The sequence below is a fragment of the Centroberyx affinis genome, unplaced genomic scaffold, assembly GCF_046629955.1.
Source record: "Centroberyx affinis isolate AG114_WGS23_722 - 3 ecotype Tasmania unplaced genomic scaffold, CSIRO-AGI_Caff_v1 ptg000129l_1, whole genome shotgun sequence".
In the NCBI taxonomy this organism is placed as follows: Eukaryota; Metazoa; Chordata; class Actinopteri; order Beryciformes; family Berycidae; genus Centroberyx; species Centroberyx affinis.
The window spans coordinates 202,062-225,934 of NW_027278829.1; the positions used below are offsets into that span (position 1 = coordinate 202,062).

Below are 23,873 nucleotides of genomic sequence, written 5' to 3' on the forward strand. Positions count from 1 at the left end.
ATTTTCAGAAGTTCAGGCTGTTTTGCAGGCTGTTTCAGACTAACTCCAGTCAACACATCACACCTGGACTTGGTCTTGACTGTCCCCCCTCACTGAACAATTGCTAAAATCCTTCCAATCAGAAACGTTTGCAGCATTTGAACCGACAGCCTCACCTGGAGAGCCTTCACTCTGCAGGTTTGCTTAAATCAGGGTCCAATATTGGGACTGTTCTGCCTGTGAGGATTTAGTCTTCAAATTCATTCAATAAATGACTTTTAACTAAACTACATTTATTTGCAAAAACATAATGACGAACATCATTCTTGCCCTGAGCCTACCTAGGACCTTTAAATTTGTCCCATTCACCAATTACCATTCACTCAAACAGCCGTCCCTGTACCTATTGTTGCCTTCAGCGTAGGAGTGCTGTTCTGTGATCAGTGTTCAGACCACTTTGTTCTCCTCACAAATAACAATCTCACAGACAAAACTTTGAGGCGCTTGATAAAATAACGAGCTTTTGTTACCAAGATAACTCTCCTGTTTTCAGATAGCCTTACTTCTTTTTGTGTGTTAGCTTTCTGCAAGGGTTAAGCTCCCGTGTGTTGAGGTTAAGGTGACATAGTGGCCCTCTGGTCAGGGTGTCTTTTAGTGAATTGGCTGGTGTTGATCCTAAACTGACAGTTAATCAGAGGTGCCATCAATTAAACAGTGTTCGGCTCAAGTTGCTGCCCTGCGCCACTGGACGTTTTGTGCGCCGCTGACCCCCGTGACTCATACACACGCTGTCATGGCGGGCAGCCGGAGCTGAGTTAACCACCACGCCACCCTGGACCGCTCCCCTGCGAGGTGACGCTCAATTATGGATGACCATCATTAGAAACCAGACACGCCGGAACAGAGGCTTGCCCAGACTGACACACACACACACACACACACTGGCACACACACACACAAACACTGTGATGGGCACGGCGATTATTCTCGGAGACACCCAAGACTATTGAAGTGCTAATGGGGTAACACCATCCATTTCATTCCATACCCACTGCACCTCTAACCCCTATGGCCTCGATGTGGCCACCAGTATGGATTTTCCATATCAATATCAGTATCAGTAATCTAATATCAGTGTCGTGTTATGCAAATACCCGCTACTAATTACAAGCCAATGCATAAAACACATTTAAAATTTTGAGGAATCCAGGGCCAGGTTTTCATACAAGAAATATTTCTATGGCGTTCCTATTTGTTATAGCTGCTGGTGTGTGTGTGTGTGTGTGTTGTGTGTGTGTGTGTGTGTGTGTTGGGTGGGTGGGTGGGGGGTAATGGTTGAAAGCTCTGTTCTATTGGTTCTTTTGTCTCGGCTCTTAATCCTGTATCTGTTCTATGGAAGAGCTAACACAAAGGACACGTCTTTCATCAGTCATTAACACAGGGATTAAGCTGCAATATGTCAAAATGCTGGCATACAGTCATGCATCCATGATGTGTGTGTGCATGTGCACATGCGCACGCACGCACACACACACACACACACACACAGTGGGTTTCTTCTTTCAGAGTGGAATCTGGGTCTGTCAATTTTCAGCACGCTTCATCGCTGCCTCTCCATCCACATCTCTATTGCTTGTTCTATCTTTCCTCCTCATTGCGTGTCTCTGCATCTGCATCTGCTGAGGTCAGATTTCTCTTGGGTTTTCAAACTATTTTACCTCCAATTTAAAAACATTTCTGTTGCAATTCAGAATTAATTTTGCATGTTATTGCGTAGGATAATCAGTCAAAAATTAACCTGTTTTTAGGCAACTAACCTTCGAGCCAGTATACAGGACTCTGGCAATCAAGTTATAGATACAGTATTTAATTTAATAGGACCTTTAATTTAGGACCTGTTTCAATCTTTCTGTTTTAATGTACCTTCATTTGGATACTGACCCTGCCTTTGTATGACATTACTCTGGGCTTGGTGGTTTCTCTAATGGGTAACTAGCTCAGCCCAAATACAATGAGCATCAATCTCAGATGGAGCAGTTTCAGTTCTATACCAAGTAGACAAGTCCAGGCATGTCTGGTGTCTTGACCAATGCTAACACACCCAGGTGAACCCACAGATGACTAACTCCCACCTTGCACGTGGGCTAATCAATGACCACAACTGACCGTCTCTATAGCCGCCAAGCTAACGGGGCGCGACAGCGGCTGAAACTTTAATGCAGCTTAGCCTACATTCTGCCTTATTAGTAACTGAGAGCTGGAGGAATGGAACCAAGTTCGTACCGAGGGAAGACATTAGTCGCAAAAGGTCAAAGGTGAGGCTGACTCGGAGGACAAGGTTCACTTTACTGCATTCCAAAGGAGAAAGCAGGTAGAGAGGCGTGGTGAGGTGAAAAAGCGATGCTGAATGTACAGAATTCCTCTCAGCATTTCGGGCTGGTCCTCGGGGAACAACTCTGGGTTCTGCTAAAAGCACTGAGCAGCCTGCAATCTGATTTGGTCTGTGCCACTGAGTTAGAATAACACTGTTAATGACAGGTTAGATTGAGCCGGCTGGTGTATGGAAGAAACCATGTTCATAAAAATAACAACCCTCCGATTCTCTGCAAACGGAATGGCCTGAATAAAACATATTGCTGATATTCCTACTGAATGAATAGAAGAGGCCCAGGAAATGTAGGAAAGAAATTCCAATTTCCACTGTCAAGAAGCCAGAGACCTTTTTAATATTCTCAAGTTTATCCAGATAGCTTACCATTATGGCTCCCTTCCTGGATATTCAGCTTTCATAGATTCAGCTGAGCACCTCTTATAGTTTCAAGGCCTCATGAATTGCTTGTTCTATGGAGCCTGTGACACATGAACTCTGAGTGACCCCAGCAGCCATGACTGGTACCAGGAACCTGTCTCCATCCTTCTCTCAGGATGCCACTGGGTCATATGTCGCTATACAATACTGTAAGACAGATGGAGCAGCCTGGACCACCCGCTGAAACGAGTACATAGTGATGGTACACTGATGTTATGCAACGTTCTCTCTCTGACACACACACACAGGCAAACACACATGCTGAAACACACATATACAGTCACAAGCTGACTTCCAGATACCTCACCCTACGCTTGCTTTCTTTACTTATCCTGGAGGGCTTTTGAAACAGGACAGAGGAGTGTATTGTGGTAGATATTGATTCTGCATAGCAATAAAGCGAGGCCTGGATTGACTCATCAGACAGTGGCGATGGAGGTGACTGAGCTACAAAGATCGTTCAGGATCTATAGTCCTAAATCTGACTCACACAGCCAGGGAATGCATCTATTACGAACCACGACTCACTCACGATGCCCTTTCTATTTATTGTCTTCAGATAGAGGAGGTCAGTGGGTAGACAAGTGAGAATAAGTAAAGCCTGACATGGAAAGAGCATTGGGGCAAAATAAAGATAGAATTAAAGTTTACCCTAGTTTAGGTGTTGCTTTGAGAATACGTGTTCTCAATGTAACAAAACTACTCTTCACGGCATGCACTGTGCAACAATGAATTACTACTGTACTTTTGCCCTACTCAAGACAGGCATTTTGTTTTAATTACTGCCATGAGAAGGCACAAGCCATAATGAGGCAAACCTCTGATTGAGAGATTTGTGTCACAATGTGCCATACAGTTTTTCCTTGAGAAAGAATAGGTCCCAACAGCTTCTGCAGTACCAAGGCAGAATAGATGCATGATTGAGGACAATGGCTGAATTCCAATTTCAATTGCCAACTCCTAATCTGTGGATTGGCATTCTTTGCTTTTGCTTTTGTTTTGTATTGGCTCTCATAGGCCGGGACTCGCTGCGAGTAAGACCAACGCTTAGAGTGGCAACAAATATATCATTGGTATCCAATGGCGAACACATGGAAACATATTTAGAGGCACCTCTTGATGTTACCACTACACACATGCTTTTTCAGCAGGAGGCATGTTCACTGAAGCTCGCATGTAAAAGCAATGTTCTCTCTCACATGTAGCCATGGATACATCTGTATGTGGAACATGCATAATTAATCTCTTTTCCATACCTTATTTGACCAATTGCTCATATAACACATGCACCACTCCAACTCGGCCCTCAGCTCACCTCTCAACACAAAGTATCTCCTACCCCAGCGTTTTTAAAACTGTGGGTCGGGACCCAAACGAGGTCGCAGGGTTTTTTCTGGTGGGTCCTCTGCATGAGCGCTAATTGATGAGACTGAAATGACCTAATTTCGAGTCTGGGTTGAAAAGAACCACTGCCCAATGCCTACAACAACTTGTTTTTTAGGCTTACTTAACCTGGCAAATTGACTATCACGCAGTCTTTCTTGTTTAGTGTATTGGTATTGTGCAATGTGAATGTGTGTGTGTGTCTGATACAGTATCAGAGCTTACTGGTTCATATCACTGTTAAGTAGCCGGAGAGGTAACTGGAGTGACGGCTGTATACACCTCAGTGGGTTCAATCTGTCCTCACTGCGCACAGACTGTACATGCACACACACACACATGTAGGTACCACAGACACACGCACGCAAACAGACCACACACACACACACACACACACACACACACACACAGTATCAGGTGCCACTACAGGCCTTGAATTATTCAGTGGCCTCTGAGCGCCACGAAGCAGCAACCAGATTCCTCTACCTCTTTGCAGCCCAACTCATTATTATTGATCCAGAGATGGTGAGATGAGGAAAGAGGAGGGCAGAGAGAGAGAGAGAGAGAGAGAGAGAGAGAGAGAGAGGGAGAGAGAGAGAGAGAGAGAAAGAGAGAGAGGACTGTTAGAGGACACTAGTCAGAGATTTGGGCTAAGATTATTTAAGCTTGAATTTTTTAGGTATAGAGGCTTTGCAGTTACATCACAGATCTTGTAGCAGCCACGTCTGTCGCAGTCCTGGATCTCCACTGGAGACTTGGATTTGTGCACATAATAGCTAAATACACAGTACGGTGCAAAAGTCTTAGGCACATGTAAAAGAAAAATATGTAAAAATTAAGATGCTTTCAAAAATAATTAAATGAAATCTTTCTAAATAGGAAAAAAAAAAATATAAAGAGCAGTCTACTGGCACACTAATGCAGAAAACAAACATACAAAATGTATCTAAAAAATCTAGGGTGCCTAAGACTTTTGCACAGTACTGTTTACTGTACTGTACTCTAAGTACAGTATTTAGACAGAGTTAGATACCTGAGAAAGATTGTTGTGATGTGGGTTTGGGTCAGTTCATTCATGTTATAAATGAGTGAGTGAAAAGTCTAATTTGTGACACACTTAAGCCTTGCTTAAGTAGCTAGCCCCAGCCTATTCCCTACCACAAAGCACTACAAATTGTAGCTTGAGAGAAGTCAGCTCATCAGTTTATCTAAACAGACAGTTGGTTTTTGGCTTTGTCAGCTAGCTAACTAACCAGCGGGCTAATTTAGCAAAACAACTGATGTTAGTGTTAACATGCAACTACAAGCCAGTACTAACACTAGCTTCTACTACATACATGGGTCAGATGCATTTACAAGACAGTGATGGTTAGCTGAAAAGATACTATAGCAAACTCAATCAGATGTCCTGTATCAGTGGTGCAATTATCACTTCCCATCCAAATACAGCATAGAAATTAAACATGTCTATTAAATTCTGTTGAGACGACCACTTCGTATCATTAGAAATGCAACTGTTCACAGTTACTGTTGCCGAGAGCTATGGACCTCCAACATGGCTGCCAGAGGGTGTGTTACGTCATCTGAAAGCGAGGGTATGAACCTGTTTTCATGACTTGCGTTCATGTGTGAACTGGAACCGGGACAATCAAAGGACACATGAACTGGGGCCTGTTTCAGTGTGAGTACAAAAATGTATTTAAGAACAGTAAATGCAAATGGAGCCATAATTCAAGGTGCATCCAGCACTTCACAATGTGACGGGGGAGATTAACAGACATTGAGATTCAAGAAAAAAAAACAACAGTACAGCCAACTACTGCAGGCCAAGTTCCCTGACTCCCCATCATGTCTCATGCTCTCAGTCAAAGGTTTATCTTATTTGGCACTATACCATATAAATGATGTGCTTTGTTGTCCAGGCCAATATTTACCACCATACCACCTTATTTCAGCCCCTATGTCACTAACCCCAGTCCTATCTCCCCTCTCTGTTCACCCTCCTCCCCTCTTGTCTCCCCCTGTCAGTAGTCCATGCCATGTACCCTTATCTCCCCACTGTCACCCCCTACTCTGACTCTCTGTCAGTCAAACCAGGCCGCTGTATGCTGTCTGTAGTCTGTGTGTCAGTAGTCCATGCTGTGTAGCTGGTTCTTCCTGTCTGATTTCCCCTGCAGGGCCGCGGGAAGCAGCGGGAGGTTCAGGTCCGCCACGCGGCGCTGGAGAGACGAACGTAACTGAACAGAGTTCCTCTTCACCCCACTCATCCCTCCTCCTGCTGTCACTCTCTCTCCTCCTCCTCCTCCTCCTCCACCTCCGCCTCCTCCTCCTCCTCCCGACTGCTCTCTTCTCTTCCCCCTCTCCTGCCTGAGGCTCTTCATGACCAGAGTGTGTTGTCTCTGGGAGGGAAAGGCGGGAGGTTTGGACCCGTTCACCAGGAGCCCTGAGGGTCCGGGTCGGGTCAGCCCCACCCATGTCATTTTCCTGCCCCCTCCGTCCTTTAGCCCCACGTTGCGCAGGCGGGGCAGTGGGGCGGAGGGTGAGGTCTGGGCCGTCTCCATGGCGCCCAGGTGGTCTCGGTCCGGGGAGTGTGCGGCGTGCGCGTCGGCCTCCAGGAGCATCCTGGGAGAGATGCCGTTTTTCTCGGAGGAGTAGAATGTCTGCAGCTTCTCCAGACGCTCGTTGATGCTCAGGTGATGAGGATGGTCGTCCTGGTGACGGCTGTCGTGGTAGCAGTCCGTCCCGGGGTCCGCCGCCGCCCCGTCCGATTGCGTCGTCCTGAGCAGGTGTGTGTGTCGGATGGGTCTGACTGAGCTGCTGTCTCTGATTGGCTCAGCCGTTATGGGGACTTGGCAAGGGGCGGAGTCACACAGTTGGGAGGCAGAGCTTTTGGGAGGAGAGATGTGGACGAGTTCCCGGTCTCCAAACACAGACACTGGAACACACACACACACACACACACACACGCACACACACACAGATATAGTGAGTGGCACTATACTGGACACCGTAGTTCCATACAGAGGAAACAGAGGTATAAACATGTTTGTGTGTGTTTGTCTTTGTGTGCTTAGGTTCTAATGTATGTATGCATATTTGTATGTATGTGCCTTCGTGTCTGTGTGTTTTGTAGATCCTTACCCTCAGGAAACAGCACCTCCCTGGTGTCCAGGGTGATGGCGATCTCCTCATCAGTGATGCCGTCCTCTGCAGACAGAGGAGCAGGGGAGGGCGAGGGGAGGCGAGGGGGGAGAGAGGGGGAGGCGGAGCCAGGAAGCTGGGGGAGGGAGGGAGAGGGGGGCCGGTTCTCCTCATCATCCTCTCTGTGGTCCTTCCTGGGCGGGTCCTCAGGTCTCTTCCTGGTGCTCTGACATTCTGTCGTCTGCGGTTGGCTCCTCAGAGGCTTGTTGGACTGCTTAGGGTTTTTTTCATTGGTTGGTTCATTCTAAAACAAACAGTGATTGGTTGTCAGGAGGCCCTAAAAATGTATTTTACTGTCACAAACGTGTAACACTGTTATCATCTCATAACACCTGAAATAGTAAATTATCTGAGCCTCCCTAACAAAGCCACAGCACTTTCTCTCCCTGTACACACTTGATCGGTTGCTTTTGTATCTGGCAAGTGCAAGCAAGGATGAACTAGGGACTTATAAACAGACTGTCCTGATTTATGTGGTAGATTAAATGGTAGATTAGTTAGCTACAGAGATTTACCCAGAAATACCCAAAACAAGCCCGGGTATAAAACAGCAGAGGATCCAGGTTTGTCCAGCAAGTGTGCAGAGAAAGACAACTACAGTAGTTTTAATATGCAAGTTAGCTTCAAATAGATAGATACTAACTACCTAGCCTTAAACAGGGTGGTTTAGTTGCACGCATTATTAACATTAAAGAAGGATAAATTCAATGCATGCATCATCTTCATTGCAGTGCAGTGTACCTGCAGTGTAAGAGGCAATGCAATAATGCAGCGATAATTCACTCTCTCATTTGATATGGATGGAATTGGATGGATGGAATCTGTATAGATTGAGTGTGAACCAGGTACATAACTGTTGGGAGCAGCTTCGATATTCTGTGTTTTATTCATGTTATTATTAACAGTTATTAAAGTGGTGATCTGCAAGTTCCTCATTTCTTTTTATTTTGGCGACATGTATGGTGCTAAGTGGTCATTACTGTGGTGTTTTTGCTGTCATAAATCACGCAGAAGTCACTGCACAATCAAACTGCATGGCCAATACTGTGACGTCTTTTTCCTTGGATTTTCTATTGATAAGTTTCTGCCATGACTGGCTATCACTGCTCATGCTAACTAACCCAGTTCTTCTTCTGTTTATTCCAAACAAACTGCTGTTGCTGCTGCCAGAAAAGACATTTGGGCAAACACCCAGGAGAGAGCAATTAGACACCGGGTGTTTAGAACAGCACATTTAAAAGCTTTCATGTAGTGGGTTGAATCACTGTTGTGTTACATCAATCAGCAAGAGTATCAAAATGGACATTTATTTATATGAAAATGATTATTTTAACATCACTCAGTGAGGTGAACAATGTATTGGTGTTTATAGTGCTATATAGACACAGTCTACAGTACCTGTTGCTGAGTCTTGGATCCAGTGTTATTCCTCTCTCTCCATGTGTTCTTACTGGGAAGACTCCACTCACTGCTGTCTAGCTTCTGCCAAACCAACACAGTCATCTTCAGCTGTGTGAACCTTGTAACAGAACATCTGAATACTGTTGTGCTTGTGATTTGTGTTTGTATACAGTCATAACTTACTTGCGTGAAAGTATTATTACTAACATCTGAAAACTTGTGTTTATGTGCATGTCAGTATGTGCAGGTGTGTGTGTGTGTGTGTGTGCGTGCGTGCATGCATATGAGCTCATGTCTGTGAACCTTGCTGGCCTTGGCTCCTTTCTGGCTCCTGCTGAGCTTGTTGAGCAGCAGGTGATATGAGGCCATGATGGCGGAGGGTCGGTTGGTGGTGAGTGTGTGTATGACGTCAGGGAGAGAGTAGCCCAGGGTCTCTGTCATGTACGCCAGCACAGACGAGTTGAGCTCCTCAGGACGCAACCTGGGAGATAACAAGAGAGAGAGGGATGGAAAAAGCGTGGGATAGATAGACAGAAAGACAAATAAAAAAGAGACTGACAGCGAGAGAATTCTGCTTTCAAGGGTGATTAAGGATGTGTTGTTTGGATGGCCAAGGAATGACCAATGATTGATGATGGTTTGATGATTTTCAACTGTGAGAAGTCCGGGGTTGAAACAGTTCTGGGTAAATTCATGTGGATTTCAGACAACACATTACTGCCAAGAGGAGACATATCAGATTGCATTTCCACACTCTCTCCCGAAAGTGGTAAAAGCCATTTAGGCCTAGAACAATATACAAAGCCATTACACTGCTAACCACAAAAATTTTCATTTTGTTAGAAAATTCCTCATGATTTCCCTCTTGGTTCTTTTTCCCACATTTAAGAGTCATCATAACATTTCCTGCAGGACTTTCATCTCTTCGTCTTTGTGTCTCTCTCTGTGTTGGTACAGTATGTGGTGTGTTAGTATGTGTTAGTCAGAAGTAAGTGTAGTCACATAGTGGATCTCTACCTGTTTTTATGAGCGAGTGCGTGTAGTGGTTTCTTGGCATATCCCTCATTGATCCACCTCTCCTCCATAGCAGCTCTGATGCTGGGTCTCTTAGCTGGGTCTGGCTCCAGGAGAGACAGCACAAAACCCACCGCACCTGCAGGAGGAAGACGGACGGATGGAGCCATTAATGCATGCATGGGGATGGAGAGGCGTAGAGGGTCACAGGGTGCGATGACACCGGTTTGTTTTCTTTAGTACAACCAGCAAACCAAGGCTTGTAAACAAAAGTCACATGGACTCACAAGTCATTTACTGGACAGTTTTGGAAACCCATCATCCTGCAGATCAAAACAAATCTGATTTCAGTCCTTGTAACTTAATTTACACATGATAGACTTGCCTGCGCTCTTTGCCATAATTTACCTTGTGTGCTCTTCATACAGTTCAGTTTAGAATCCATGAAGAAATAGCTGAATATGAGCATCAGTCCAGACTGCGGTTTGCCCTCGGTTTGATATGTTTTCAGAGCAAGAGTAACTACTGGCTATAAGATGTCACCCATTAAACTTTGCGTTTTGGGGCCGTTTCCTGTAGTTGGTTTGGATTACGTTCTCACTCTTAACAAACTCTCCTGCATTTAGAAGAGGACTGAGATTTTCTTGGTGAGGTTATTTGGTGGCACCCGAGTTCGAATGCTCTTGCTCTCACCTGCCCAAACGAACCAAAAGAGTTTGAATAAACTGTTCCAAACATGCTTGGTGTGAACACACCCTCAATTCATTCATTCAATTCCCCTGTATCAGAGAAGACGGCGTGGTGAGAGGAAGGATTTCCCTTCAGGAAAACTAATTCAACCCATCTGCCTGTAACTTAGTGCTGTCCCGGAGCAGGAGGCAGTCAAGCAGGGTTGGTAGTTTGGCTACAGATAGGGATTCCAGATAAGCTGTAAAGTCTGGAGCAGCAGACGGCTTCAAACAGGACGACTGCCGCAGTCTCAGACCTAATAGCCAGTTATCACTATCAGTTGCCACTCTTTCATGACAGGGCCAAGTGGGGCTTGTCAGGGCCAGAGATAGAATCAAAAGCAATATTTGGTGATTTGAATGTATAAACATAAAAATGGAAGACATAACAACAACACTGCCATAGAAATTTTTTTATTTTTTTATTATTATTTATAATTTAGGACCACATTGGAAGTAAGTCTGACTTTAATGTGTCATCCTTGACAATCTTTTAGATGCATTGTATATTGGTGTTTTGCATTTTATATTTGTCAAACTAAACTAAACTAAACCTCAGACAGTAGCAGAGGAAAGACTGAATGTTAATATTAATGTCTCAGACGCCTGCCTGTGGGCATCGGTACAGTGACTAATCTGATCTTATTGCCGTTTGAGAATCAGAGCCGTATTCGTTTTCCCCACAGTAACAGGAGCTATGTTTGTTTGTGGTGACATGGCGCCATGACAGAGTGTAATGGAGTGACTATGTGTGAGAGAGAGAGAGAGAGAGGGAGAGAGAAGGAAATAAAGCAGAGAGAAAGAGAGACACTGAGGCTGCGATTGTGTAATCTCTTTGTCCAAGTCACATTTAGCGTTACTTGGTGTAGAACCAGTCAAAAGTGGAAACTTTTCTTTTTGGTCATTGAATCGCCACCCTCACCTCACTTATCCAGACTTGGTCAAAGCAATTAGATTTTTATTGTAAACTGGCTCCTCTTGCGCAGTCAAAAGCACATAGAAGTGAGAGAGGTTAGGCAGGGAGTTACTGCACCTTTGCTGATATCACTGGGGATGCTGCTGATCTCTCCGTTGACCATCTTCTGGTGCAGCTGTTTGATGTTGAACGGCTCAACAGTGAAGGGCAGAGTCCCGGTCAGCATGGCAAACATACTCACACCCCTGCACACACACACACACACACACACACACGCACAGGCACAATGTGCACAAACATATACACATTTGCACGCATACACATAAATGCAAACGACTGCAATTAATTTCAGATCAAGATTTAGCACCATGCAATACCACACCAAAACAACCATTACATACCGACACTTAGCCCACAGCGAGTCCTACTCCACATGAGAAAACTCAACATTTTGTAGTGAAAAGGCAATCATGCAACAGGGCAGACAGCAAGGCCCCTCAACAGTCACACTTTACATTTCATCACGACACTTACACGGACCAGACGTCCACTTTGGGTCCATACTTCCTGTGAGCCAGCAGCTCAGGAGCGGCGTAGGCAGGACTTCCACACTGGGTGTTCAGCAGCTCCAGAGACAGAGATTCAGCCTTCAGAGTGTTACTCAGGCCAAAGTCTGTGTGAAATATTGATTTTTTTTTCAGTGAATTCTTGATATTTTACATTTACAGTTGCATTTGTTTGAATTTGTTGAAAAATTCTTCAAGCGAGAGCTATGAGTGCCAAATTCTGCAATATGCTGATCTGCCCTACAATAGGCACTAGTCTGACTTTGACTGCACATCTAGTCGGAAAGCTGCTCACTTTGATCACTATACAGTACAAATGCAATAAGTAATAGTCATATTATTAAGCCTAGTAGATAATGTGACACAATCTCTCTGTCACTTTCAATTTCAACTGTCAGTCTTACTGCTTAATTTCACTGATATTACTATGTAAACCCTATTGCAGGTGAAAAGTGTGCTGTCAGGTATGAAGACAGGAGGAGGCAGGAGTCAACATACCCACAATCTTTATGTTGTTGTGTTCATCCAGGAGGAAGTTTTCAATCTTCAAATCTCTACAGAAAGAGAGAAGGGAGGGAGGTGTTAAGAGATGAGGATGGAGAGAAGAAGAGGACAATTTTTCTTTGGTCAAAAAGGAAAAAGTTACAGTAAGCTTTATTCTCAATTAGACAATCTTACATCTTTTGCTCTCAAATGACCTTTTGTAGCATTTTGCTTTGACAGAAACAACCAGATGGGACCAGACTGGACTAAATAGGCTCTGCACAGATCTGGCTGATTTTTTTGTGGCCCAAGCACATAGTGCTGGAACCCTGCTTTCTTTCTTTCTTTCTTTCTTTCTTTCTCCACTAAAAGTGCCTGCAGCTCAGAAACCATAAGTCCAACAGCAACCATATTTGGCAGGTGGGCTCCTATGGCCCCCCACTACTCCGGCAAGGCAGTCCATGCACATTGGCCAGATGGTGGCACTATAACAAGCAACTTTATGTTTTGGCCAATAACTTCTGAACCGTGTGTCATAGAGAAAAAAATATTGTATACATAGATTCTTTGGACTTTGCTGAGTCCAATCCATCTCCCACTTTCAATCAATGTTTCGCAAATCCTCCTAATGGTGGACAATTTTGGGGCTGTCCTCTTTCCAAATTGTATAAAGTTTCCCATTCTAAGGCCAAACAAAGTTAATTAGGTGTTTAACGGATTCCTGTTTCAGAAATGTGAAAAAAAGGACTTGTGTTCAATCTCTGTGGCACATTTTAAATTGCCATGCAGGCTCTGTGATTTGTGAACAAAACAAAATGGAGATGAAAACTCAGAAATGAAACATGTGAAGTACATCTTCCTTTTGACATTCTTTATTCTGACCACTTTTTGTCATGGAAAATACTGAAGGTCTACACACAAGGGCTAAAATGAGAACAATGATAAAACAACTGAAACTGTTAAGTACATAAAATCAAATCAAATTTTTTTTGATACTTTATGAGTGTAATGAAACATAATTATTAACATAAACATGATTGAATTTTTTTTTACATTTGTAATGAGATGCCCTGATTGTTGCGGGTCAAATTTACCTGTTTAAATTTTTTAACAAACTGGAAAGTACATTTTTCTTTCAGTTGAATACCTTGCCTCAATTACTGTAACGAACATGTAAAAAGGAAAAAAAAAAATCTCATTTTGAGTATAGGCAAGCCGCCACAGCATTTTTATGTCTCAGAGATAATGTTTGGATCAAGTGACCCAGTTAAGTATATAGAAACTAAATAGAAGTAAAAGGGTCAAAATTAGGCCAAAACATCTTTGCAAATGTTAGAGATAAAGTTGATTGCCAATTTCCTCCTTAATTTTTTCTTTCTTTTCTCAAATTTCAAAATGCAATTCCAATTTAACTATCCATTACTCTTGCACTGTAAATTCTCTGATCAACTGAATGAGTGGAACCATGTGGATCCAGCTATTTTGAAATCTGAGTGCTACAAATGAACGGCCAAAACATTTCTGGAACCTTGATGATGTTGGGATTACCATATCTCTATGGGGATTACCTTGTGACTAGCCAGCTCTATAACAGAAGATTCTTGCCTGTAGTCCATTCTGGGATTTGTCGTTCATTATCTATGTATTTGTCTATCAATATATATGCTTTATTTCCATTGGCCTATTCCATTGTGCTATTTTGACATGACCGAAAAAAAAGGGGTCAAAACAAAAGAAAACTATTGGAGAAAACTACTGTTTCATACTTGACATTCATAGCCAAATACCAGCCTTCATCATAGTGAATAATAATAATAATTTTATGTATTTTTTTTTTAAAGCAAAATGGTCTCTCAGTGAAAAAACAGCCACATTTAGAATAAATATTGATTATATTGTTAGTAATAGAGGTAAAGAAAATGTTAATGGACAACATTCAGTATATTTACTAATTCCATTACACTTTCACTACTTTATGCTACAGGTTACCCATAACTGCACGAATAAAGGTGTGCAAAGAACACTGTAACAATAGAGTGCAAATAAATGTATTCAAATAATATGATTCAGTTGTTCATTATGTGTAAAGTGGATAGGAAGATGACAGTTCAGAAGTGGACTGCAGATCAGAGGGAGTTCAAGAAGGGCTTTGGTCTCATCTGGTGGAGTGGAGTGGAGTCTCTGCTGTTGTAGCCATGTTGTCAGCCTAAGAAGAAATAAGAAGTGACATTAATATATAGTTTTGGTTACAAAATAATTTTGCACTGGATGCCATACTATTTTAGGTTAACCAAATTGATTGAACTGTGAAAACAAGCATGAAGACTGAAACTGCAACTTACATCAGCAGATTTCTTGTTCTTCCTCTGGAATATGTGGGATAGCCAAGAAAAGAAGCCACGCTTCTTCTTCTTCTTTGGTTTTGTTGACAGGCTGTCTTTGGCACTGGAACTGTAGGTTCGACCGGTTGGATGGGTGGAAGAGCCTTTTCCAGGGTCAGACAGGACAGATCCTTGGCGTCCTTGCTCTCATGGAACAAACTGCTAGACGCCTTAATATGAACAACAGCCTCACACAGATGGAGAAGAGTGGATGAACATGAAGCTTCGGCCTCCTGAATGGGTGGAGGGTGGTCAGTCTGGTTGTCTTTGGTGTCATGGACTGCACTTGTATACACTGATATCCTCCTGGTTCAAGATGGCTGCTGGCTGATGCAGGACGGTGACAGAGCTTTCAGCAACGGCCTCAATCTGTGCACAAGAGCTGAACGTTTCCATCTTGATGATAAAAGGACATTGTTCTTCCTCCTTCTCCAAGTCCCAGAGGAACAGCATCAGTTCAGAATCAGCTTTGACGATTGGTTCCCATTCATCAAGATGACCTTGAGTAGGGGCATGGTGTGCAGCGCAGGCAGCCATAAATGTAGAACTTGCTGATGAGGAAGCATTCATGTGCTTTTCGCCAAGCTCCTCCTCCTCCAGGAGGACCGAGAGGAACTGCATCAGGTGAAAATCAGTGCTGGTTCCCAGGTTCCCATTTGTCAAGATGGTCCAGAGATGGCCCATGCTGTGGGAAGCATTCAACTACAAATCTAGAGAGATGTGATGTAGCATAGAGGAACTCCTCGCCAAATCTCTCCTTCTCCAAGTCAAAGTGGGATTTGACCAGTGGCTCCCACTCATCCAGGCAGCCCAGAGTGGATCCACAGGGTGAGCAGCAGTCAGCCACAAATCCAGATGTGTTGTATGAGGGAGCATAGAGGTATCTCTTTCCAACTGCCTCCAGGTGGTAGTCATCGTCAAAACCATTGGGGGAGTGCTGAAGCAGCTACAATCTCTTATTGATTTTGAAGTCATCAGTCATTGGAGCCTCGTGGGATAGAGCCTCAACAAGGAGGAGCAGGTTGGATTGAGCCTCAACATGCTGAGCTTGGTGGATGGACGCTCCAGCATTACTTAATGCTGTGTCCTTGATCATGAGAGGAGACTCTTTCTTTGTGGGAGGAAGGTCTCCTTTGTCCATATCCAAGAGAAGTATGCATGCTGATGAAGCTGTGCTGGCTATTGGCTCCCATATATTAGGTGACAGGGCACAGTCGAGCTCAGCAGCCACTCCAGAGAAACTAGAGGCTTCAGCATAAAGATAATGCTCCTTGTTCAGCACTTTCACAAACATGCAGTTGATGTTTTCATGGCGATCGTCATTAAGGGCACTGAGTTGAGCGACCATTTGCATTGATGCTGAAAGAAATGCAATGGCAACATCTTAATGAAACAAATAACCATGAGGCCACCTAACATGCTTCATCATAGCTTCATCTTATGCCTTTCATCATAGTTTTGTTTCAACAACATATCTAACTGTGAATTTACAATGTAAATCAAACTACGGAAGTACTAGACACAAATATAAATCCTTCAACACAAACAACTAATCTATCCTGACTGTCTGTCTCTTGTATTAATCTTTTTATGTTAAATAATAAAATTATAAATACATGTGGCTTACCAGGATGGAAATCACTCTCCATGTTTGCCTTTCTGAACAGCAGATATTGATGTTGTTTCTCCAAATAAATGCAACGTGGGATTTCTTTCTCAATGTGCAGGTGAACACCGATCAGAGAGGAAAACTGACTCTGACATTCAAAATTCTCTGAACTCTGTTGCATTCTGTCCAGCTGCATTACGATTCATCAGATGAAGCTCGGGCCCCAGTAAACTTTGATGACAGAGATGTCTCCCTTTGTATATGGTTTATAACCTAAACATTATTTAAAAAAAACACATAATTGAATATTTGGAATTTGTATTAAGATACCCTATTTTTTATGCAGGAAACATCTTTGACTATTTAATTGCTCATTCCTATTGCATTTCACTGTTTTAAGACATGAAATGATAAATTTGACAAAGGTCACAGGCTAACATAAAATTAGCTATAACTAATAGACTGTGCGTCTGATCTTTACAACTTGTCTGTTTGTGTGTGTGTCTGTCTACCTTCTGTCATGTTTTGTCTATCTGTCTGTCTTTTCAAATTGTGCTTGGACCCTGCAATCGGCGCTTGTGGCTATAATTCCATTTGGGTTTGGGTTCTAAAATATTGCTGAAAAATACTTTTATTTGCAATTTCTCAGGCTAAAAGCTTCTTGGTAATTTTGGGCATTAGTTTGGTTTGGGCTCACAAAAAGCTATACCCATCAAATTCGGTTCTGGTTTGGACAGAAAATCTTCAGGTCAAGCCAAGCTGGAACTTTCAGGCCCGAGTCAAGCTCTGCTCCTTACTCTCTACTAAAGTAATATCTCTGGGTTCACCTGGAAAAGTTGCCTCGGTCTCCTGAAAATACCCCAACCTTCTCACTAGCAACCACACTGCCTGCTCTAAAACTGCCCAGCTAAATGAAAAGCTGCGGTTAGGAGGGAGTGATCCCCTATAAACTATAGCCTGGGAATCAGCCATGTTCCTTTCATCTGCCTTCATCTAACCAACAGACACCCCAGGTCACAAAAAGCCAGGGAACACTGCTCACACAACCCGAAAAAGTTCAAAGACAGAGAGAAAGAAAGAGGAAAAGAGAGAAGGAAAGAGAGAGAGCAGACATTGTCATAAAGGAGAAAATGTATGTGGTAAACCTACAGAATGTGGGTGGCAGGAGGTGCATTTAAGTGCAAATTTCCATTTATTTCCAGTTTAATCATCTCTGTGTGGTACTGCGGCAGAGTGGGTCTGAGTATGTGTGTGTGTGTGTGTGTGTGTGTGTGTGTGGGCGTGTGTGTGTGATTGTGTCTGTGCTTGTGTGACAGAGAGAGGTGCTATTGAAAGGTTGAGAGCGATGTCGTTGGGGGACTTCATTAGAGAGGAAGTCCATGATGTTGTGATGATGTGTGAATCATGGCGCCGGCGCAGGATGATGAGGTCATTGCCTGGTAATCACATTCCCACCTTGAGTGGAGCCAAGGTCTTAAACCAAGGCCCAACACTGTGCATGTGTGTGTGTGTGTGTGTGTGTGTGTGTGTGTATGTGTGTTGGGACTCTCACACCTACACATAGTGAAATGGCACTAAAATAACACTTTCAATTCCCACACAGCACTGGGCACACACACTGTGCCAGATATTGCCTTTGTCGCAGCTTTTCCTGCCATGTAGGCTGTTAATGCCCTGCAAACTACTCTGTGTGCAAGTGTGTGTGACTGTGTGTGTGTATGTGTGTGTATGTGTGTGTGACTGTGTGTGTGTATGCTCACAAGCGTCCATCTGCACATGTGTTTATGTATATAAAGGGTCTGAAATTGCCACCCGCCATGCGCCAAATACCGGTGATATTTTTCTTTGCCATATAAATCTGTAAAGGTCACTCACTTTTTGAGACAATAACATTTAAATACCACAGACTTCGGTCTTTGCCTATTCTCATTGAGCCAATCAATTCAAAGCAAAACAATGGCTCTGCATCAAACAGGCTTCTGATTGGCTGCCTCTATGCTTCTCTACAAAGCGTCTAAACTTCTATACAACTTTACCTCCTGTTTCTCTGCTACATGGATGGTTTACTAGCCTAACGTTAGTTGAAACCTAATGTTATTCCCATGTGGCGACACATAGCAGGAGCCACCAAAAAGAAGAAATGAAGATGAAGACTACAAAAGATGCATCGTTTAAGTATGTTTTTAATTAAAACCAAATCTGCTCTTGTCTCTTTATTGAATGTTTAAGACAGTACCTGATTCTGTACAAGAAACAGCACGGAAAACAGGTAGGGTGACATATTTCTATAAGAAAATGTGTATTCATTATTTTGGCAGGCAAAAATGTATATATTTTTGGACACTGTGCATTATATAAGTCCATTGAAAGAGAGACAGAGTGATGGTGTTAAGAGATGAGGATGATGAAGAGAAGATGAGAAAGACATTTTTTTCTTTTGGTCAATAAGGAAGAGTATAGTTCACTTTGCTGAGCTTTTTCCTTAGTTAGACAACCCTCCAAGTATTTATGTGTTGGCTTGTGTGTGCACATGGTCCTGTGTGTGCAGGTGTGTGTGTGTGTGTGTGGTCTCACCTGTGCACGATGCCGTGTTTGTGCAGGTGCTCCACTGCGGACAGGATCTGCCGGGTGTAGCGCCGCACCTCCCTCTCCTCCAGCCTCTTCCTCTCACAGATCCTGTCCATCAGGTCTCCTCCGGCACAAAGCTCCATGGCCATGTAATAGCTGTTCTCCGTCTCCAGAGTCTGAGACCAGACACAGGACTCAGGGTTTGACAGGGTTGGTGTGTTTGTGAGTGTGTGTGTGTGTGTCTACTGTGTCTTATTGACATTAATAATAATAATAATAATAAACTTTATTTGTATAGCACCTTTCATACAAGAAATGCAGCTCAAAGTGCTTTACAACAAAGAAATTACATGCATGAAAATAGACATAGAATGAGCATAACATAAGATGGAAAATAAAACCCACTGAATAATAATAAAAATAAAGTTAAGAAATAGAGTACATAGAATGCATAAAATCAAGTAAAATACAACATTTTAAAAGAAGTGCAGCAGTGCATAAGTGCGAAGCAAGTGCAAAAAAAAAAAAAAGTTTAAGGCCTGTATCAGGAAAGTCATAGCTAGTTAAAGGCTAAAGTGAAGAGATAAGTTTTTAGCTTTCTTTTAAAAATATTTAGTGAGTTGGCTTCCCTGATATCTATAGGTAGTGTGTTCCATAGCTTTGGGGCATAATTGACAAAGGCATTGACATTATTGACATTATTATTGACATTATTAATCTAACTAACTAGCTAACTATCTAGCTGTTCTGTCTCCCTGTCTGTTTCTGTGTATATAATTGTCTGTGAGTATGTGTGTGTGTGTGTGTGTGTGTGTGTGTGTGTCTGTATCTTGGTCAATAGCAGTAGATGCACGAACACCTAAACACATGCTACACACACACTGCTGTTAACTGGTGTTGTTAATAGACCTAGATGTGAACTAACGTAATGCTTTTGAGCTCATTTACTAATTTATGTCTCTTGTTTGTTTCTGTCTGACCTTTCTTGACTTATGTGGACTGCTTGTGTGTGTGTGTGTGTGGGTGTGTGTGGTTTTTCTGTCTGTGTATGTATATATGAGCATGCATATGATACACGTGTCTTTCTGAGTGTGTGTTTGCACAGACAATATGCTTCTGTGTTCTTTACCTCCAGCAGGACGACGATGTGAGGATGTCGCACCATCTGATGGATTCGAGGTTCTCTCTTCATGTTCTTCAGCACGTATGAGTCCTGACGAGCTTTCTTCTTATCAATCACCTTTATGGCCACCTAAGGTGCACACACACACACACACACACACACACACACACTTACTTATTATGTTTGGAACCTTTATCCAAGAAAAATCAATTGAGCACACCCTGCTTCATACATTACCAACACATTTACAGTGTTTTAGTGTTGCTCAAGGGCACCTTGACGGTGGTTGTTGAGGGTCACCGGTCAGATTCAAACCAACAACCTGCTTGTCTAAGCTCTAGACTACAACCACCCCAATATAACCCCAAAATTCAACATTAACCCAGATCACCACACCAAAATCTAACCTTTACCCAGAGAAATTAGTTGGTGTCTGGAGGGTTCTGGAAAATCTGGGTGGGGGAACTGAATGCAAATTATCTTCTTCCCTCAACAACTACTTTTTCAAGGTGCCGCTGAGCAAAGCACTTAACACCCAAGTGGAGCTACTCAATGGCCAAGTGGGAGTTTATAGGTATAAATGCGTGTAAATGACTAAGTGTGTATGTCACTACTGAAAAAGAGTGTGCATGCTCAGCAAACTAAATGGAAAAAATAGAATGTAGCAATTTTTCATTATCATTGCACTGTCAAATATTTGATGGAGAAAGTGCACTTTTACTGCAACAAACAGCAGACCAAATGATCTGCTTCTCGCTGTTAGTATTGGGAGTTTCAAACCTGTCGTAGATCATTTTGGCTGCTGTTTGTGTCCTCACAACCAATTTCACAACCATATAATGATGATGGGATAATGGGAGTACATGACATGTTAGATGAATCAAACACTCCTTTTGGTTTTGGTTTCAGGCGTTGAAAATGATTCAGATGATCCAACTCATGTAGTTTGTCTCAGATAACCGATAAAGGTTATCTGAGACTGAGGTAAACTTGTGGGTATGAATGACTGACGAACAGGTCGACTTGACAGCAAATTGTAGGCAAGATTGAGAATTTAACAACAACCCTGCATTATAACAGATTATATTGTAGGGAATGGTACTAGGCCCATTCAGTGATTTCATCTTCTTTATTTCCTATTCGTGTGGTGATTTCATTGCCTTTATTTCCTACCATACTGGTGTGTCTGTGCATGTTTGCACACATCACCTTGACAGATTGCATCCCCATACAGGGTTATAAGGGTTAAAAGGAGCAAACATTCTTGGAGGTGAGTTTGGTCATTACTATGGCAACCGGGTCAGGTACATAAGAGTTAGGGGTCAGGGACTCAGTGACCCATGAAACAAAGTGACACAAACGCATAGACATAGACACACACTTAGGCACACATACATACACATGAATACACAAACACTGCCTCCATGACATAATCAATACAGACCAACACAGTCCAGGTTTAGACTTTCAGCATCAAACATGGGCCAAACACTTGCTACATTTTGGATAGTTAAAAACATGATGACCAATAGATGTTGGCTATTAATTCAGGCCATATTTTCTTGACTTTTTTGACGTTTTTCTAGGTCTCCCCATGTTTAAACACATACAAGGATGTGTACAGAACAATATTCTGCATACTTTCTCTGAAAATGTATTTGTTGTATCTGTATATTACGCACAAGATAAATCACACCATAACTTATAACTGTGACTTTGTATTTACTCTTATGCTGCATTCTGCTTGTTCCAGGATCAATTTGCACTTTTTATTTATCACAACACCAAAAGAAACATAATAAGCTAACTGACTAAATCTGTTCAGAGAAAATTCTGCTCATGCAAAATCTGTTTTCGAGTCAGGCTAACTAATTACAGATGGATCTGACTGTGTATTTGTGTACACAAAACAAGAATAATAATGGGCCCCTGCGCTCTTCAAACTCAAGTGCGTATAATTATCAGTTACAAGTATACAAGGCACAAATCGGAACCATGTAATCATAATCGTGTGCGTGTGTCATCTTTTCCTATACCGGTGTGCCGCCCCTCCCTCTGAAACACAACAGACTGATGCATGCGACTTCAATAGACTTTCCCAGCTCTACTCCTCAAATCAGTTTGTAACGGGACGGTGAAGAAACACAGCCTGAGGGTGCGTCTGACCTTTTCCCCCGTGCCGATGTGCAGCCCCTCCATCACCTTGGCAAAGGAGCCCTTGTTGATCATTTTCCCCACCAGGTAGGACCCCACCCGCTTGGAGTGGGGGAAGCTCCGCAGCAGCTCCCTGGGGACCTTCAGGCAGGGGAGAGGCGGCCGCTCTCTGCCCAGCCCCGGGGCTTCCCACTGGGACACGCCGCGCTCTCCCTCGCCCCCTCCCTCCACCACCATGCCCTCCGGAGCTGGCTTCACTGCAGCGGCTGGCCAGCGGGCCCCATGTGGCCGCCACTCACACACACGGTCAAACCCAGAGACAGGACAGTCCACATGCAACGCAGATGCCCCTACACAGACACACATAAACACACACACACACAATGGATTGGTGGGCTTGAAGGAGTAGGCGAGAAGGCTGCTAAAAATAGAGGGAGGATCCAGAGCTTTCTTCAGCAGCAGGTGTGTGTCGGTCAGACAAACATCCTCGGCTCGAGATTTCTGTTTTCCTTCCACTGTCGGGAAAGTATATCCTTCATTCCAGACCGGACTCGTCTTCTCTCCTCCTCCTGTTTGTTTTACCGTTCATCAGGTGCAGGTGCCCCGACACGTCTCTCCTTCATTCTAACTGTGTGATACTCAACACTGGCTCTCTCTCTCTCTCTCTCTCTCTCTCCCTCTCTCTCTCTCTGTCTTTCTTGTTCTCTCTCTCTCTGTCTCTCTCTGCCGGTTAGTGGATGATTAACCGTTGTGTTCCTGGGTCAGCTCCAGTGATGAGAAGGACATCCAACACCGTAATTACCCCCCCTGCACTCAAACTCAGACACACACACACATGCAGTTATACAGTAACCATTCAACCTCTGTTACTTCCTTGCCCCCCTATTAAATCTCATTTTCCATTCCTGTATCACTGTCTGTTTCAGTTTTGCACGGACACAATCAGGCAGTTATTATGGTTTCCACAGCCAAAGAAGAAAAACAAGAAAGGTTTCATTTCAAAATGAGATATCCACCATTTAAAAAAAACAAAAATGATACCCATCCTTCCATATTGACTGCTGGCATGAAAGTTAAGCACATTATCGGTTAGTATTGAAATTAGGAGTCATCTTAAGACATTTGCTTATAAAATAGTTAATTTTTTGAAGACAGAATCATCTATGTTTCTCAAATATTGCCTGAGGAATTTCAGGTTGCAATTTTTCCAATTTTCAGCATGTATATGTAGCGTTTCAGATACTGTAAAGAGTTAGAGTTAAAGTTAAATTGGTTTATAAAATGTATCAACAGAGGTAAAATATATTGTGATTTAAATCTGATAAAATATATGTATTAGTATAGTATTACAACATCACAGTGAAGCTTTGAAAGCCTAAAAATCTTCCTTTAACAGAATGGATGCTCTAACCCACTATTTGAACCCAGCTTTTTTTTTTTATGTTGGAACAGATGGTTTGAATCTGGCATTTTTCATGTCTCTGTCATCTAATTAAACTGTCATTACATTTTCAGTCACTGTCAGCTTTTCAGGAATTAATCAAAAACAGACGCCTTG

At 42.9% G+C, this 23,873-nt stretch overlaps 1 protein-coding gene across 1 annotated transcript; it reads right to left on the reverse strand.

Moving 5' to 3' along the window:
* Positions 1–6,034: 6,034 nt before the first annotated feature.
* Positions 6,035–22,552, reverse strand: LOC139652861 (hormonally up-regulated neu tumor-associated kinase homolog A). The gene is made up of 11 exons (XM_071529875.1): positions 22,328–22,552; positions 20,168–20,290; positions 19,045–19,214; positions 12,496–12,551; positions 11,966–12,104; positions 11,549–11,676; positions 9,791–9,926; positions 9,077–9,254; positions 8,771–8,854; positions 7,313–7,616; positions 6,035–7,106 (listed from the first exon to the last, which is right to left on the reverse strand). The coding sequence occupies exons 1-11, from the start codon at positions 22,550–22,552 to the stop codon at positions 6,298–6,300; spliced, it is 2,352 nt and encodes a 783-aa protein (XP_071385976.1). The 3' UTR covers positions 6,035–6,297.
* Positions 22,553–23,873: the final 1,321 nt, after the last annotated feature.

Excerpts from the sequence above, each read along its gene's own strand:
- LOC139652861 (XM_071529875.1), bottom strand. The coding sequence starts at position 22,552 with ATGGTGGTGGAGGGAGGGGGCGAGGGAGAGCGCGGCGTGTCCCAGTGG. Across the intron at positions 8,855-9,076 it reads AAGGAGCCAAGGCCAGCAAG|AAGCTAGACAGCAGTGAGTG; the intron begins GTTCACAGACAT and ends TTGGTTTGGCAG. Across the intron at positions 7,107-7,312 it reads GGAGGTGCTGTTTCCTGAGG|TGTCTGTGTTTGGAGACCGG; the intron begins GTAAGGATCTAC and ends TGTGTGTTCCAG.